Here is an 11101-nt window from a genome sequence, read left to right as displayed (position 1 = left end):
TGTTGTGCACACACAATGACTGTGAAGGGCCAAGCAAGCGAGGAGGCAAAATAGTGTCCGAACTCTCAAGTCATTTGAGCATTCACATATTGGTGGTGTCTAAGCCTCGTCTGGCCATTACTTTGCTAGTTTTACAGAACTAGGTAATAATTACAGGAGATAGTGAGGAGACAAAGGTGGGGGCAGGGTTGAATCTGGCCCTGCCTCTCTCTAGCTCTTTGTGCTACCATTTCCCCTCATGATAAATGAATACCAGGCATATGCTAATGTTCACTCTGCACACACTCAGAACAAACAATAGATTAGTTAGTGACAGTGGATCTGGTTACAAAGAGCACACACATGTATCTGTGCCTCCTACAACATTCGCTGCCTAGTCAGACCCCAGGAGTTGTCTCTGCACCTGTAACAGTTAAACTGTCCACTCAACATGGCCTACAATCACCGGGGGAGAATGTCTGAATGGAGAGTCAAGATTGGGCTAGCCTGTGGGCATGTCTGAGTGGATGGCCTTATGTTAATTGTCATAGGAAGACTCAGGCCATTCTGGGTGGCACCATTCCCTGGGCTTGGGTCCTTTGGTTGTATGAGTGAAGAAAGTGATACGAGAACTGGCATTGATGCATCCCTCTCTGCTCCTGACTGTGGGCATGACTGCTAAAATTACCTTGGTCCCATTAATAACCATTAATTTCCCCACTTCTGTATCTGAACTAAAATTCTTTTGACTAGCAGATACAGTCTTTAAGAATAGCATCAATACCATCGGGGGCCCACTTTGGTGTAACCCATCTACCCAATGTCCTCACCAATGTAATTGCAACAGCATGAATTTATGGCCTCTTTTGTTCTGTGACCATTAAGGGCTCGGATAAACAAGTCCATGATGGAACATGCCATATGGCACAACCCAAATCCAAGCTCCCAGGTTATGGTCACCCATATTTGGCTCAAAGTAGGTTATCATCTACTCCTTTTGGACCAAAAGCTGTTTTGCAGACAAGCTTGTTCACAAAACATAAGGCCAGTAGCCTTGGGAAAGGCTGATGGACCTAGTCCTGCTTGAGCTCAGAAACGATGTCCTAACGTAAACTGTGAAAACAGAACTCGGGTCCTGGAGACCTCCTCCGACCCACAGCTCCCCTCCAGCTCTGAGCACCTTTGACCTTGTTTCTCTCCCCAAGGTGGGGAAAGGTTTCTTCTCAATGAAAGTTCCTTAACTTGAGTAAGAACACCAGTGACTAGCCCAACTTGAGACCCACCCCATGGGAAAGGACCGGCCATTGTCACTATTAATGATACTCTGCTATGCTTGCAGACAGGAGCCTAGCGTAACTGTCTTCTGAGAGGCTTCATCTAGCAGCTGATGGAGACAGATGTAGAGACCCAAGGCCAATCAATGGGCTGGGCTCAGGGAGTTCTATGGAAGAGTGGGAGGAAGGATAGAGGGAGCTGGAGGAGTCAAGGACACTACAAGAAGACCTACAGAGTAAACTAACCTGGGCCCATGGGAACTCACAAAGACTGAACCACCAACCAAAGAGCATACCATGGACTGGACCTAGACTCCTCTACACATATGTAACACATGTGCATCTTGGTCATCATGTAGGTCCTCAAAAAATAGGAGTAGCGGCTGCCTCTGAATCTGCTACCTACTGCTGGGTCACCTTCCCCTAGCTGGGCTTCCTTGTCACTCTCTAGTGGGAGAGGATGTGCTTAGTCCTGCAGTGACTTGAGATGCCAGGGTGGACTGGTACCAACTGGAAGCCTCCCCTTCTCTAGGAGGAAGAAGAGGGGGAATTAGAGGAGGGAGGTGTGGAGGTGGAGCTTGGAGGAGAGGAGGGAGGGGGCTGGGATCAGGATGAAAAGTGATAAAACAATACATAATTGTAGGAGGGGAAAAAAAAGAACAGTGGTGGGAACTCCACCGAGGAGTACAATAGCCACACTGGGAAGATCAATCAACCAGGAAATGACTGGACCGTAGAGTCCTCCCCACACCCATCAGCACCTTTCACCTGCTCCCTTTAGGCAGAGACAGCTTGGGAGGCCTCATCCACATAAGGCACCCTGAACTTAGCTGCAGCCTTACCTGGCCTAACTTGTCCCAGAGCAGAGAGGAACTTTGGCCCAGCCATTGTCCACACTTTGAGCCAGTTATTTTTCCTAAGCCATTTACTACCCCTTTAAAACTGCCTACGGCCTCACCCCCATTTCCCTCACTTTTATAGAGGGCATTCAAGCTTCAACCATTTCCATGCCTTCTTACAGCTCCCAAGATCATTGATACCTTTATATCACGTCTTCCTTCCTAATATACTCTCTGCTGTCAGTTCATTGTGGACAGGCTTTAGAGGGCTTAGAGGAAATCTCACACTGCTATAGCTGTGGAACTGCGACTTCATGGGACACCCTGACAGCCAGAGGTCGGAATGCACAAGGCCAGAGCTGTGGGTCACCCGAGCACTGGTCCACTCCTGGAGGCAGAGATGGTGGAAAGACAGGAGGGTCTACTGTGCAGAGGGCAGGGAACAGCACGCTTTGGGTCACAATATTAGAGAGACAACAGCCTATTAGAAGAATGACAACGACGGCAGTAACAACAGCTTGGACTCATCCCTGAAGGAACAGAGCAGTGGCCTGGGAAGGCAGCGGGGACTGAATCAGATAGAAAACTTTGGGTCCTAGAAAGGTGTTAAGACCTGTCTCTGAGAGCCTAAAGGCCCAACAGTGTTCATCTGTGTCCCCAAAACACTGTGCCAGACAGACCCTGCTGTCACTGTCCCCAGACTGTTCCCTGCTTCTATACATGCCCACAAAACCACCACTAACATTCACCAGTGACCAGCAGGGTGGCCCAAGGGAAGCTACTTCTTGCTGATTGTCACTTCTACACCTATAAGACAGGGAAGCAGCAGCCCCTGTCCCTGCTTACCGAAGGGCTGAAGGAAGAGTGTGTGTGATGCCTTGAACTGTACGTGGCACAGGCATCCTTGGCCGTGGCATGGGGTTTCCATCCATTGTTCTAGTTGCAATCTGTTGTGTCCCCAGACAAGTTTCCTTCCTTTTGCAATTTTTCTGTCTCCCAGCTTCTCAGTGTGAGTGGCATGATCTTCACACTTAGGTTAAGGCAACCGTGCCTTGCACCTGCCACCAGCACTTCCTCCACCCTGTTGCAGCACCTTAGCCCCCAAACCTCCCAGAGAACACTTTCCCCCAATACACCTAAGGATGAACCTGAAAGCTACCAGCCCCCTTAAGAGACAGAACATAGAACACAAGGACTGTTTGGATCCTTCCTGACTCATGACATCATCTAAGCAGGGACAAGGATGCTGGGCCAGGATGCAAGGACCACAGAGAGTCTGTTCCAGCACTGATATATACTTTGCATAACAGTGCCAAAGTCCCCGCTGTCTGGCCCTCCGCAGCCTCTCCAGGTTCTCTTGGTGGAGAGAGGAAACTCAATCTGGACAAAGAAACCGCTTTCCAGTGCCGGGGCCATCTTGTTGATGATGATGCTTACTCAATCTTTGACACCACCTCCTCCACACATTTATGCTCCTTAAGGGGACCTAGGGCTATGTCAGGACACCTCCAATTAAAGCTGTGCAGTGGTTTTCTTCAGTGCACCTATCTAGACCCATGTTAAGCTTTCCGGGGGCCGGGGAGGGGGGCGGTGCAGGCAGGAAGCTTCCCGCAGCTGTGGAGGCTATACCTGTGGAAGGCAAGTTGAGGGAGCTCTGCTCTAAATTCTGGAGGATGGAGGTCTCGCTCTTATTTTGGACCCAGGATAAGTTAGTTTGCAGTAGCCTTGTGCATTATGCGGACCTGGTCTAAACTGGCTGTCTTTCAGGAGACCTGACTGACTGGTAGGAACCAAGGGAGCAGATGGCTTGCATCTGTCCTGCTCTGGCTGTCCTCCACACTTGGCCCACAGCAGGACAGATACAAGATCTTTGGGCACATAGCAGGAACTCCCAGGAAGTGGTTGTTGGCTGATTGCATGAGTGAGATTGACACACTCTCCTTAGCTTGACGAGCTCCAGATAAAAGTAGAACTATCCACTCAGTGAGCCAGGGTGGCCAAACACAGTCGCATAACATCGGCAAATCCCAAGGGGAGATTTTGAGATATCTCAAAGCTCAGCCCTGTAGGCGCAATGTGACTGCATGAGGAGGGCCACCAACACCACGGCCATTTCAAAAGGACCGCAGCCAGCGGAGAAAAGGAGCACACCGAAATCCAAGTATCAAGAAGTATTTTAATAGCGGAAACTCAAAGTCACTGTGCTCCTGGTGCCAGGGTTCCTAAGAGGCATCCCTGGCCATCTCAGAAGCCAGGGTCACCCACCTGTGGGTCTCAGGGCATCAACATCCCCTGGGTGCTGACTCGGAGGAAAAGTGTAAACACGCCCAAGACCTTGGCAGGGAGGACCTTCCTTTTTTCTATGCATCCAGTCGACTGCGTTAGTTGGACAACCAGGGCTAAGGGAAGGGACAAACGTTGACTGTTTAAGCAGGAACAGCCCAAGCTTATAAGAAAAAGCACGCTGCATACATAGCATACAGAGGGCGGGGCTTTATGCCTGGGCACCTGCAACACTACATTTGTTTTGCCCGCAAACTATCAAGAAGGATTCTGCCAGCAGGGTGTTCCCTGAACGAGTTAAGTGTTGGACAGAGGTCCTGGATGTCCTCCTGTGTCACCAGCTCAGAGTTCTCATGTGTCATCCATTGGAGTCTTTTAGGAAACATGAAGTCCAGCCCCTGCCTCTGCCTACGGGTCGATCTCTTCAGGAATCACGGTAATCATAATGTCTTCGTTGCCCCTGCGGACAACCATATTCAGGGTGCTTTCCTTTTTAATGACGTCACTGACATCATTGGCAGTGACCACCGACTGTCCATTGATGCTGATGATGACGTCATTTTCCTTGAGCCCTCCACTGAAACACAAAGGAAAACACACTGGTAACATTTCTATTCCTCCCAGTTATCAAGAAAGGCAAAGCTTAGATGAGTCCAAGATCCCAGAACAGATAGGGGTTGGTTATAGGAAATGGTGAGCTCAGGTGGGAATGGCTTTGACCAGAGTAGATGGCATTTCCTGTTGAGATTTTTTTTTTTTAAAGGCCAAATCACTGATGTCCATTGCAGAAATGCTTATGACAGTTGTGTGAACTATGATTGATGGTCCTCAGAGGGGACAAGGAGATACCAGGTACCATCTGCCAGATACTATGACCACAGCCAATTTGCTCATAAATAGCATTATCACTCAGAAAGCGATTCCTTCAGGGATGCTGGAGGCCTCTATCCAGAGATGACTCCTTTGTGTTGTGGCTGTAACTTTAGCTCATACGTGACAGGATCATTATGCTACCAAAGTCCTCTTTGTCCTAATACACATCTACAGACTTTTTCCACAAAGGGCCAGATGGGAAATAGCTTAAGCGTCACAGAGTATTTGGTCTCTGAGTCTTAGCTATTCAATTTTGCTGCAGCAGCATAAAAACTGCTCCAGACAAGATGTCATCTTGTCTGGGGACACGACTGTGGTCCAATAAAACATGTGCACACATTTGCATTTCAGAGAATTTACAGTATCACAAAACAGTGTCATTTGGATTCTTTTTCCAACCATGAAAAAAAAAAGTGCAAAAGCTCTCATTCTTCTCAGTTCACGAGTTATCCACAAAGAGGCATCAGGCCAGGTCTGGCCCCTGGTCTCATCTACAGCCCTTCAGGCCACATTGCTGTCCAGACGGGATGGAGGTCCAGGAAACAAGGTTAAGTTTTGGCTGAACTATTCCTTCCACTGTTTTGATGCCGGCGGGGCTGTGTTTCTCTAGGTGTTGACAGGGATGACTTCACTAGTCATAAACACAACTAGGGAAGACTCTAAAAAGGATGAATCCCGCTCCATAAACCTCTCTCTACAGCCAGGCTTCCTAGGAACGCCCCTCCCCAGCCCCCACCCCCCGCCAGCAGGCCCAGCAGTGAGTGCTCTTTCTATCTGAGTGACCACAGAGATGACCCAAGGTAAGAAACATCCTTCTGTGGACAAGTCCCGAGTCCAACACAGTCAGAGGCCCCGGCTCATAGGGAGTGTTATGCTGACACGGCCATCTGAGCCAGCACGTGAGAGAACCCTGCCCCCTGCCCCCACAGACCACATGGATATTAGGAAAAAGAGGGAGGATGGCCCACTCACGCTTCTGCTGGGGTGTCGGGGATGACTTCTATGATGTACGCTCCAGAGAGCACATCCGGGAAGTCTCGGTGGCGGTCCTTCAGCTCTTTGGCCTTGCTGCTTTAGGAGGAAAAACCTGTGTTACTATTACACTCCCACGGCCTTCTTGTGCTGACACTAGGCTCACAGCAAATTCCCTTCTTACTCTCAGCTTCATGGTTTTCGGATTCTACTTGGTCGTGACACACACAGGCTTTGGCACATGCACCACACTTACATGAAGTGTGCAAGGACCACCTCAGTCCTCATACCTTGTTAGAGACAAGGTCTCTTGTTTGCTGCTGTTGCATACGCCATGCTAGCTGGCCTATGATGGGAAATCTCCTCTGTTTATCTCCCTCTCTATAGAAGAAGCACTGTTACTGCAGACACGTACATCTATGCCTGGCTTTACACAGTTCCTGGAGATTTGAACTCAGGCCCTCATGTTTGCATAGTAAGCACTTTACCCACTGAGCCATCACCCCAGCCCCCATTCTACTAAAAAACCAGCATCAATAGTTCAGTGTATAATCAATAACAGGAAAACTAGTTTAACCGTCAGCATAGGACAGCTGGTGTGGCTGGTTGTCATTGCCAAGGCTGAGCTGTACCTGGCTATACAGTAGGCATACCTGCACTGCTAACCTCATCCTGAAGGGGAGGGTGCTGAGCACCCAGGATAGTAAACTAAGAATCACAGGAGCCTTGGGTGGGGGTGGGGGGGCGAGACCAAGGAAGGTGACTCCATAGCCCAGCTTCCTTCCATGACACTTCTATCTCTTTGGCTTCCAAAGAAAAAGGGGTGTGATTTCAGTCTCAGCAAGCTGTCCCATCCTTGGCAACACTAAGAAAAGCAGCATTGTTCATAATCTGTATGGAATGTCTTAATATTTTGACAACTGGATAAAACAGTACTATCAATACATCCTGCTCTTGAGACTGGGAAGTGCCAGTCAACTCGCTTTCCTGTATGTTAAGCAGGTCCACGCCCACCCCTTTCCATGTGTCATGAGCCGGACGACCCCAGGCAGCAACTTCCACACTCAGGAAAACAACGCCATCTGTTGTCAGCACCCCACCCCACCCCGCAAGGCACGGCCTGCCCTGGCATTCCTGCAGCCACACCCCACGTGGCAGTGTGCAGGGGAGGCGGGTGTTCCGGGCCCGGGAGGGAACCGGGGCACTCCTGGAATGTGAATTTCAACAGAACAAGCAGTGAGAGGCAGGCACAAAAAACGTGCAGGAGTTAGCCAGCCTTCTGCTGCCCAGGCCTGTCTTCTGGGGAGGAGGGCAGAGCTGTCTAGGTGGTCAGAAATGTAAAAACAAAGAGAAGCCCAAGCCATGGCCACTCCCCCACCCCAGTGTGACTTACTTTTGAGCAGAAACCAAGATTTCTGAAGGAAATGCTTTTCTCTCAAGGATGCCCATGAAGACTTGTGAAGCAGAAGTTTATATACATACAGGACAGACACTGGTGTTTATATAACTATGTGTTCCTGTTTACCCACCTAGATGTGAGCGACATCATTCGGATCCCAATATACTTCTTCTTAGTGACAGCTTTCCCTGGTGTGACAGCAAAGGGACAACAGGTCAGCCCCATTCATGGGAGTGCAGGGGACCCAGGACTCCCACTTGTAACATGAGCCAGAGGGAGGCACCCAAAGACTGTGGTTCAGCCCTGGCCTATCTGAAGAGTGACCCAAAGACTGTGTGGTTCAGCCCAAGCCTGTCTGGTGGGGGAAGGGTACCCAAAGACTGTGGTTCAGTCCTGGCCTGTCTGGATGGCACCAAAAGACTGTAGTTCGGTCCTGGCCTGCACTCCAGATCTACAAGGGGACCTTAGGGATATGGCTCAGCTCAAAAACCAGTCAGAAACTCTGGCATGACCCTTTGTTGCTAACCCCTCAGGGTATTTGGAATGAGAGCAGACTTTCTTCAGTTCTCTACTGCCACCACCCTGATAACATATATTTGCTCTCAACTCAAGAGGGCTGATCTTAGAGACTGTCATCTTCTCCTTCCCCAAGTCCTTAAGGGGCATCTAAGCCTCTGGTCTGAACCTGCAAAGATCCCTGAAATGCCTGGGCCTAGTTACCTTTGGCCTGTCTGTCATGGGACTCCGTCAGGAACTTTTTTATTTTATCGGATGGGATTGCAAAGGAGATGCCCGCCGTCACCTTCAAGGTGTTAATCCCAATCACCTCGCCATCCTGAAAAGCAAGGGGCACAGCTCACTAAATCCAGGAGGGTCAGAGGCAGGCACAGGCTGGAAGGGAGCAGAGCATCTATATGACAGGAGCCTTTGGAATGTGTTGCCAGGTGTGGCGCCTCACACCTGCAATTCCAGCATCCACGGGTAGCTGAGATAGGATCACTGTGAGATCCTGGCCAGCTTGAACTACACAGTTTGATACCCAGTTTAAAAAATAATAATAATAAATAAAATAAAATAAGATTGAGAGACAGATGTTTTCTATCTCGACTGGTCATCACACACTCTACCCCCACAAACGTGTATAATTAAAATAATAAAAAAGGAAGCGTGGGCCAGAAAAGATGACAACATGGCTTAAAGCACCTGCCATGCAAATGAGAGGACTGGGAGTTGGCACCCTCAGAGCTCGTGTGTATGCTGGGTGGGTGTGGCAGCTTGCCTGTTAATTCCAGCCTCAGAGGCAGAGGTGGGATCCTAAGAGAAGGCTGGCTAGTGCAACAGGCTGCAGCACCTAGCTCTGAGCCCCCATGAGAGATCCTGTCTCACTGAGTAGGAGGAAAAGAGGATGAAAAAGCCCCTCATCAGTGTTGGGCCTCCACAGGCACAAATACAGATATGTACAGGCAACCTCCCCCAACACACACACACACGTGGCCACATATCTGCAAATGCTCATATACACCGAAGCACAGGTAGCAGGGAACGTATTTGGGCTATGTCTGAGAATCAAGAGGGCTGGAAGGAGGAGGCCCTTGGACGTCGAGGGGGTCGGCATTTGGATGTTTGTGTACTACCAGCCACATGTAGCTTGTCTCGTTGCATATACAAATTATTTCAAAATCCACACCATTTTCTCTCTCTCTCTCTCTCTCTCTCTCTCTCTCTCTCTCTCTCTCTCTCTCTCTCTCTCTCTCTCTTTTTTCTGGAAGGATGTTTCCAGAGTCTCTGAATTGCTAGAGTGACTGTTTGCCCTTCCTTCCTCTCCTATTTCCAGTGACATGGCGGTGACTAGAGATGCTGGGTTAAGCCCGGGCCCCTAGGCCTTACTCCCAACTGCTGCCCCAGGGTATGATGGGGGCAAGTGAGCATGTGGCTCTTCCCTGAGAAGTTTCTGGTGACCTAATGCTGTGCTGACAAAAAGGACCCTAAAAACTTTCAGTATAAATCACTCTCGGTGTACTTTGTACATGTCAGCTCCTGACATCAAGGAGACCCAACCGGAAGTACGAGTGGGCGGCCGCGATTTTATAATTTCTTGAACAAGCCCCAAGCTCTGGCATTCTGTGGCCTGACGCCTTTGACTGTATGCTGAAGTATTAAAGTCTAGGTTAAGTGAGACATCTGTGAGCAAGCAGGTGGCTCCCGTCACAGCCACAGGCAATCAGAGCAGCCAGGCCAGTTCATGTCCACTCAGCCACCCTCCAGGCTGAAGGCACCTTCCTGCAGCTGGCGGCACTGCAGGGACTTTGTCCCATTTCTGCCTAGACTGGCCTTGAGCTCCCTGCCATCCACCTGTGGCTCGAAGCCCACGAGTGTCCTCTGGCCTTATGGCTTCCAGAAAGGGCTGGTGGGGTAAGATACAGTGCACCTGCTCATAGCTCACTCTAAAGCTAATTACGTCTGACAAGCTTGTGTCCAAAAGAGAAAGTAGAGAAAAGAGCATGCCTACAGACAAGCAAGCATGGGTACAGAAAGGCCTTACCAGGTTTACTAACGGGCCTCCGGAGTTTCCATACTGAAACAGAACAGAAAGGGGATGGAAGGTCAGGTCAGCATCGTATCACCCTCTGATCCATGCCTCTGCTCAGCAGATTTCAAAGCAGTGCACCGAAGCAGCTGGCAGGGGCTTCCCCAGGCTTTGTCTCTGCTCACCTAATATTTGGCTGAAAGAAGGAAGGGCTCTTGACAGTTTTGATTTAGTTCCAAGCCCACTATGAACACCTAGCCTCACTTTCACCTCCTCCTCAGATGAGACTGACCACCCACTTGCTTCAGGTCCCCATAGTTCAACTCTGTACAGCTCCAAGTGGAACGCACATACACACACACACACACACACACACACACACACACACACACACACACTGCTAGAACTACACTCCATATGGTTCAGTCTAGTTCCAGGAATTCATGCAGACTGCAAGCCAGCTTCCTCTGGCAAAAGCTTGTCCCACCCCCCACCCCCATCCCCCGCAGTAGGTAGAGGGAGAGGAAGGCTCACGTTAATGATGGCATCTGTCTGAATATAGTCCATATCGGAGTTCCGGAGCCCCAACTCTTTACCACCTCTCTGGGTGGTGCTAACGATCCCGGTGGTGACTGTGTTTTGAAGGGAAAAGGGGCTTCCGATGGCGACCACAAACTCTCCCGGTCGCAGCTCCGAGGATCGGCCAAGCAGCAAGACTGGCAGCTTCCCCTGCAAGCACAAAGGCAGACGTTGGTGCACTGCAGCTTAGCAGGTTGGATAATACAAATACAGGGGGCCCAGAGCAGTCCTGGTCTCTAGGGGCTGAGCTTGAGGCAGACACTCTCTCCTAAGGGCTAAACCCCTGCTGTAATCTACACACCACAGGCCATTAGCGAGTCAATACAGCAGAAGGAAAATGGGAAGAGGTGACAAACCGTTTCTAGGTCTCACATCT

At 49.9% G+C, this 11101-nt stretch overlaps 1 protein-coding gene across 2 annotated transcripts in view; it reads right to left on the bottom strand.

The window, feature by feature from the left end:
- Positions 1 to 4250: 4250 nt before the first annotated feature.
- Htra1 (HtrA serine peptidase 1) overlaps positions 4251 to 11101 on the bottom strand; it is a 52923-nt gene continuing 46072 nt past the window's right edge. Inside the window, exons 4-9 of one of the 2 annotated variants that reach the window (XM_051145437.1) lie at positions 10681 to 10875; positions 10162 to 10194; positions 8340 to 8454; positions 7750 to 7807; positions 6221 to 6319; positions 4251 to 4952 (exon numbers count right to left, since the gene is read on the bottom strand). In XM_051145437.1, the coding sequence (XP_051001394.1) occupies positions 4784 to 4952; positions 6221 to 6319; positions 7750 to 7807; positions 8340 to 8454; positions 10162 to 10194; positions 10681 to 10875 (669 nt within the window). In that variant the 3' untranslated portion in view covers positions 4251 to 4783. The remainder of the gene's footprint in view (positions 4953 to 6220; positions 6320 to 7749; positions 7808 to 8339; positions 8455 to 10161; positions 10195 to 10680; positions 10876 to 11101) is intronic. The other variant, XM_051145438.1, reaches the window with a different exon arrangement.

The sequence above is a fragment of the Acomys russatus genome, chromosome 5, assembly GCF_903995435.1.
Source record: "Acomys russatus chromosome 5, mAcoRus1.1, whole genome shotgun sequence".
In the NCBI taxonomy this organism is placed as follows: Eukaryota; Metazoa; Chordata; class Mammalia; order Rodentia; family Muridae; genus Acomys; species Acomys russatus.
This window is presented reverse-complemented; position numbering and strand designations above follow the sequence as displayed.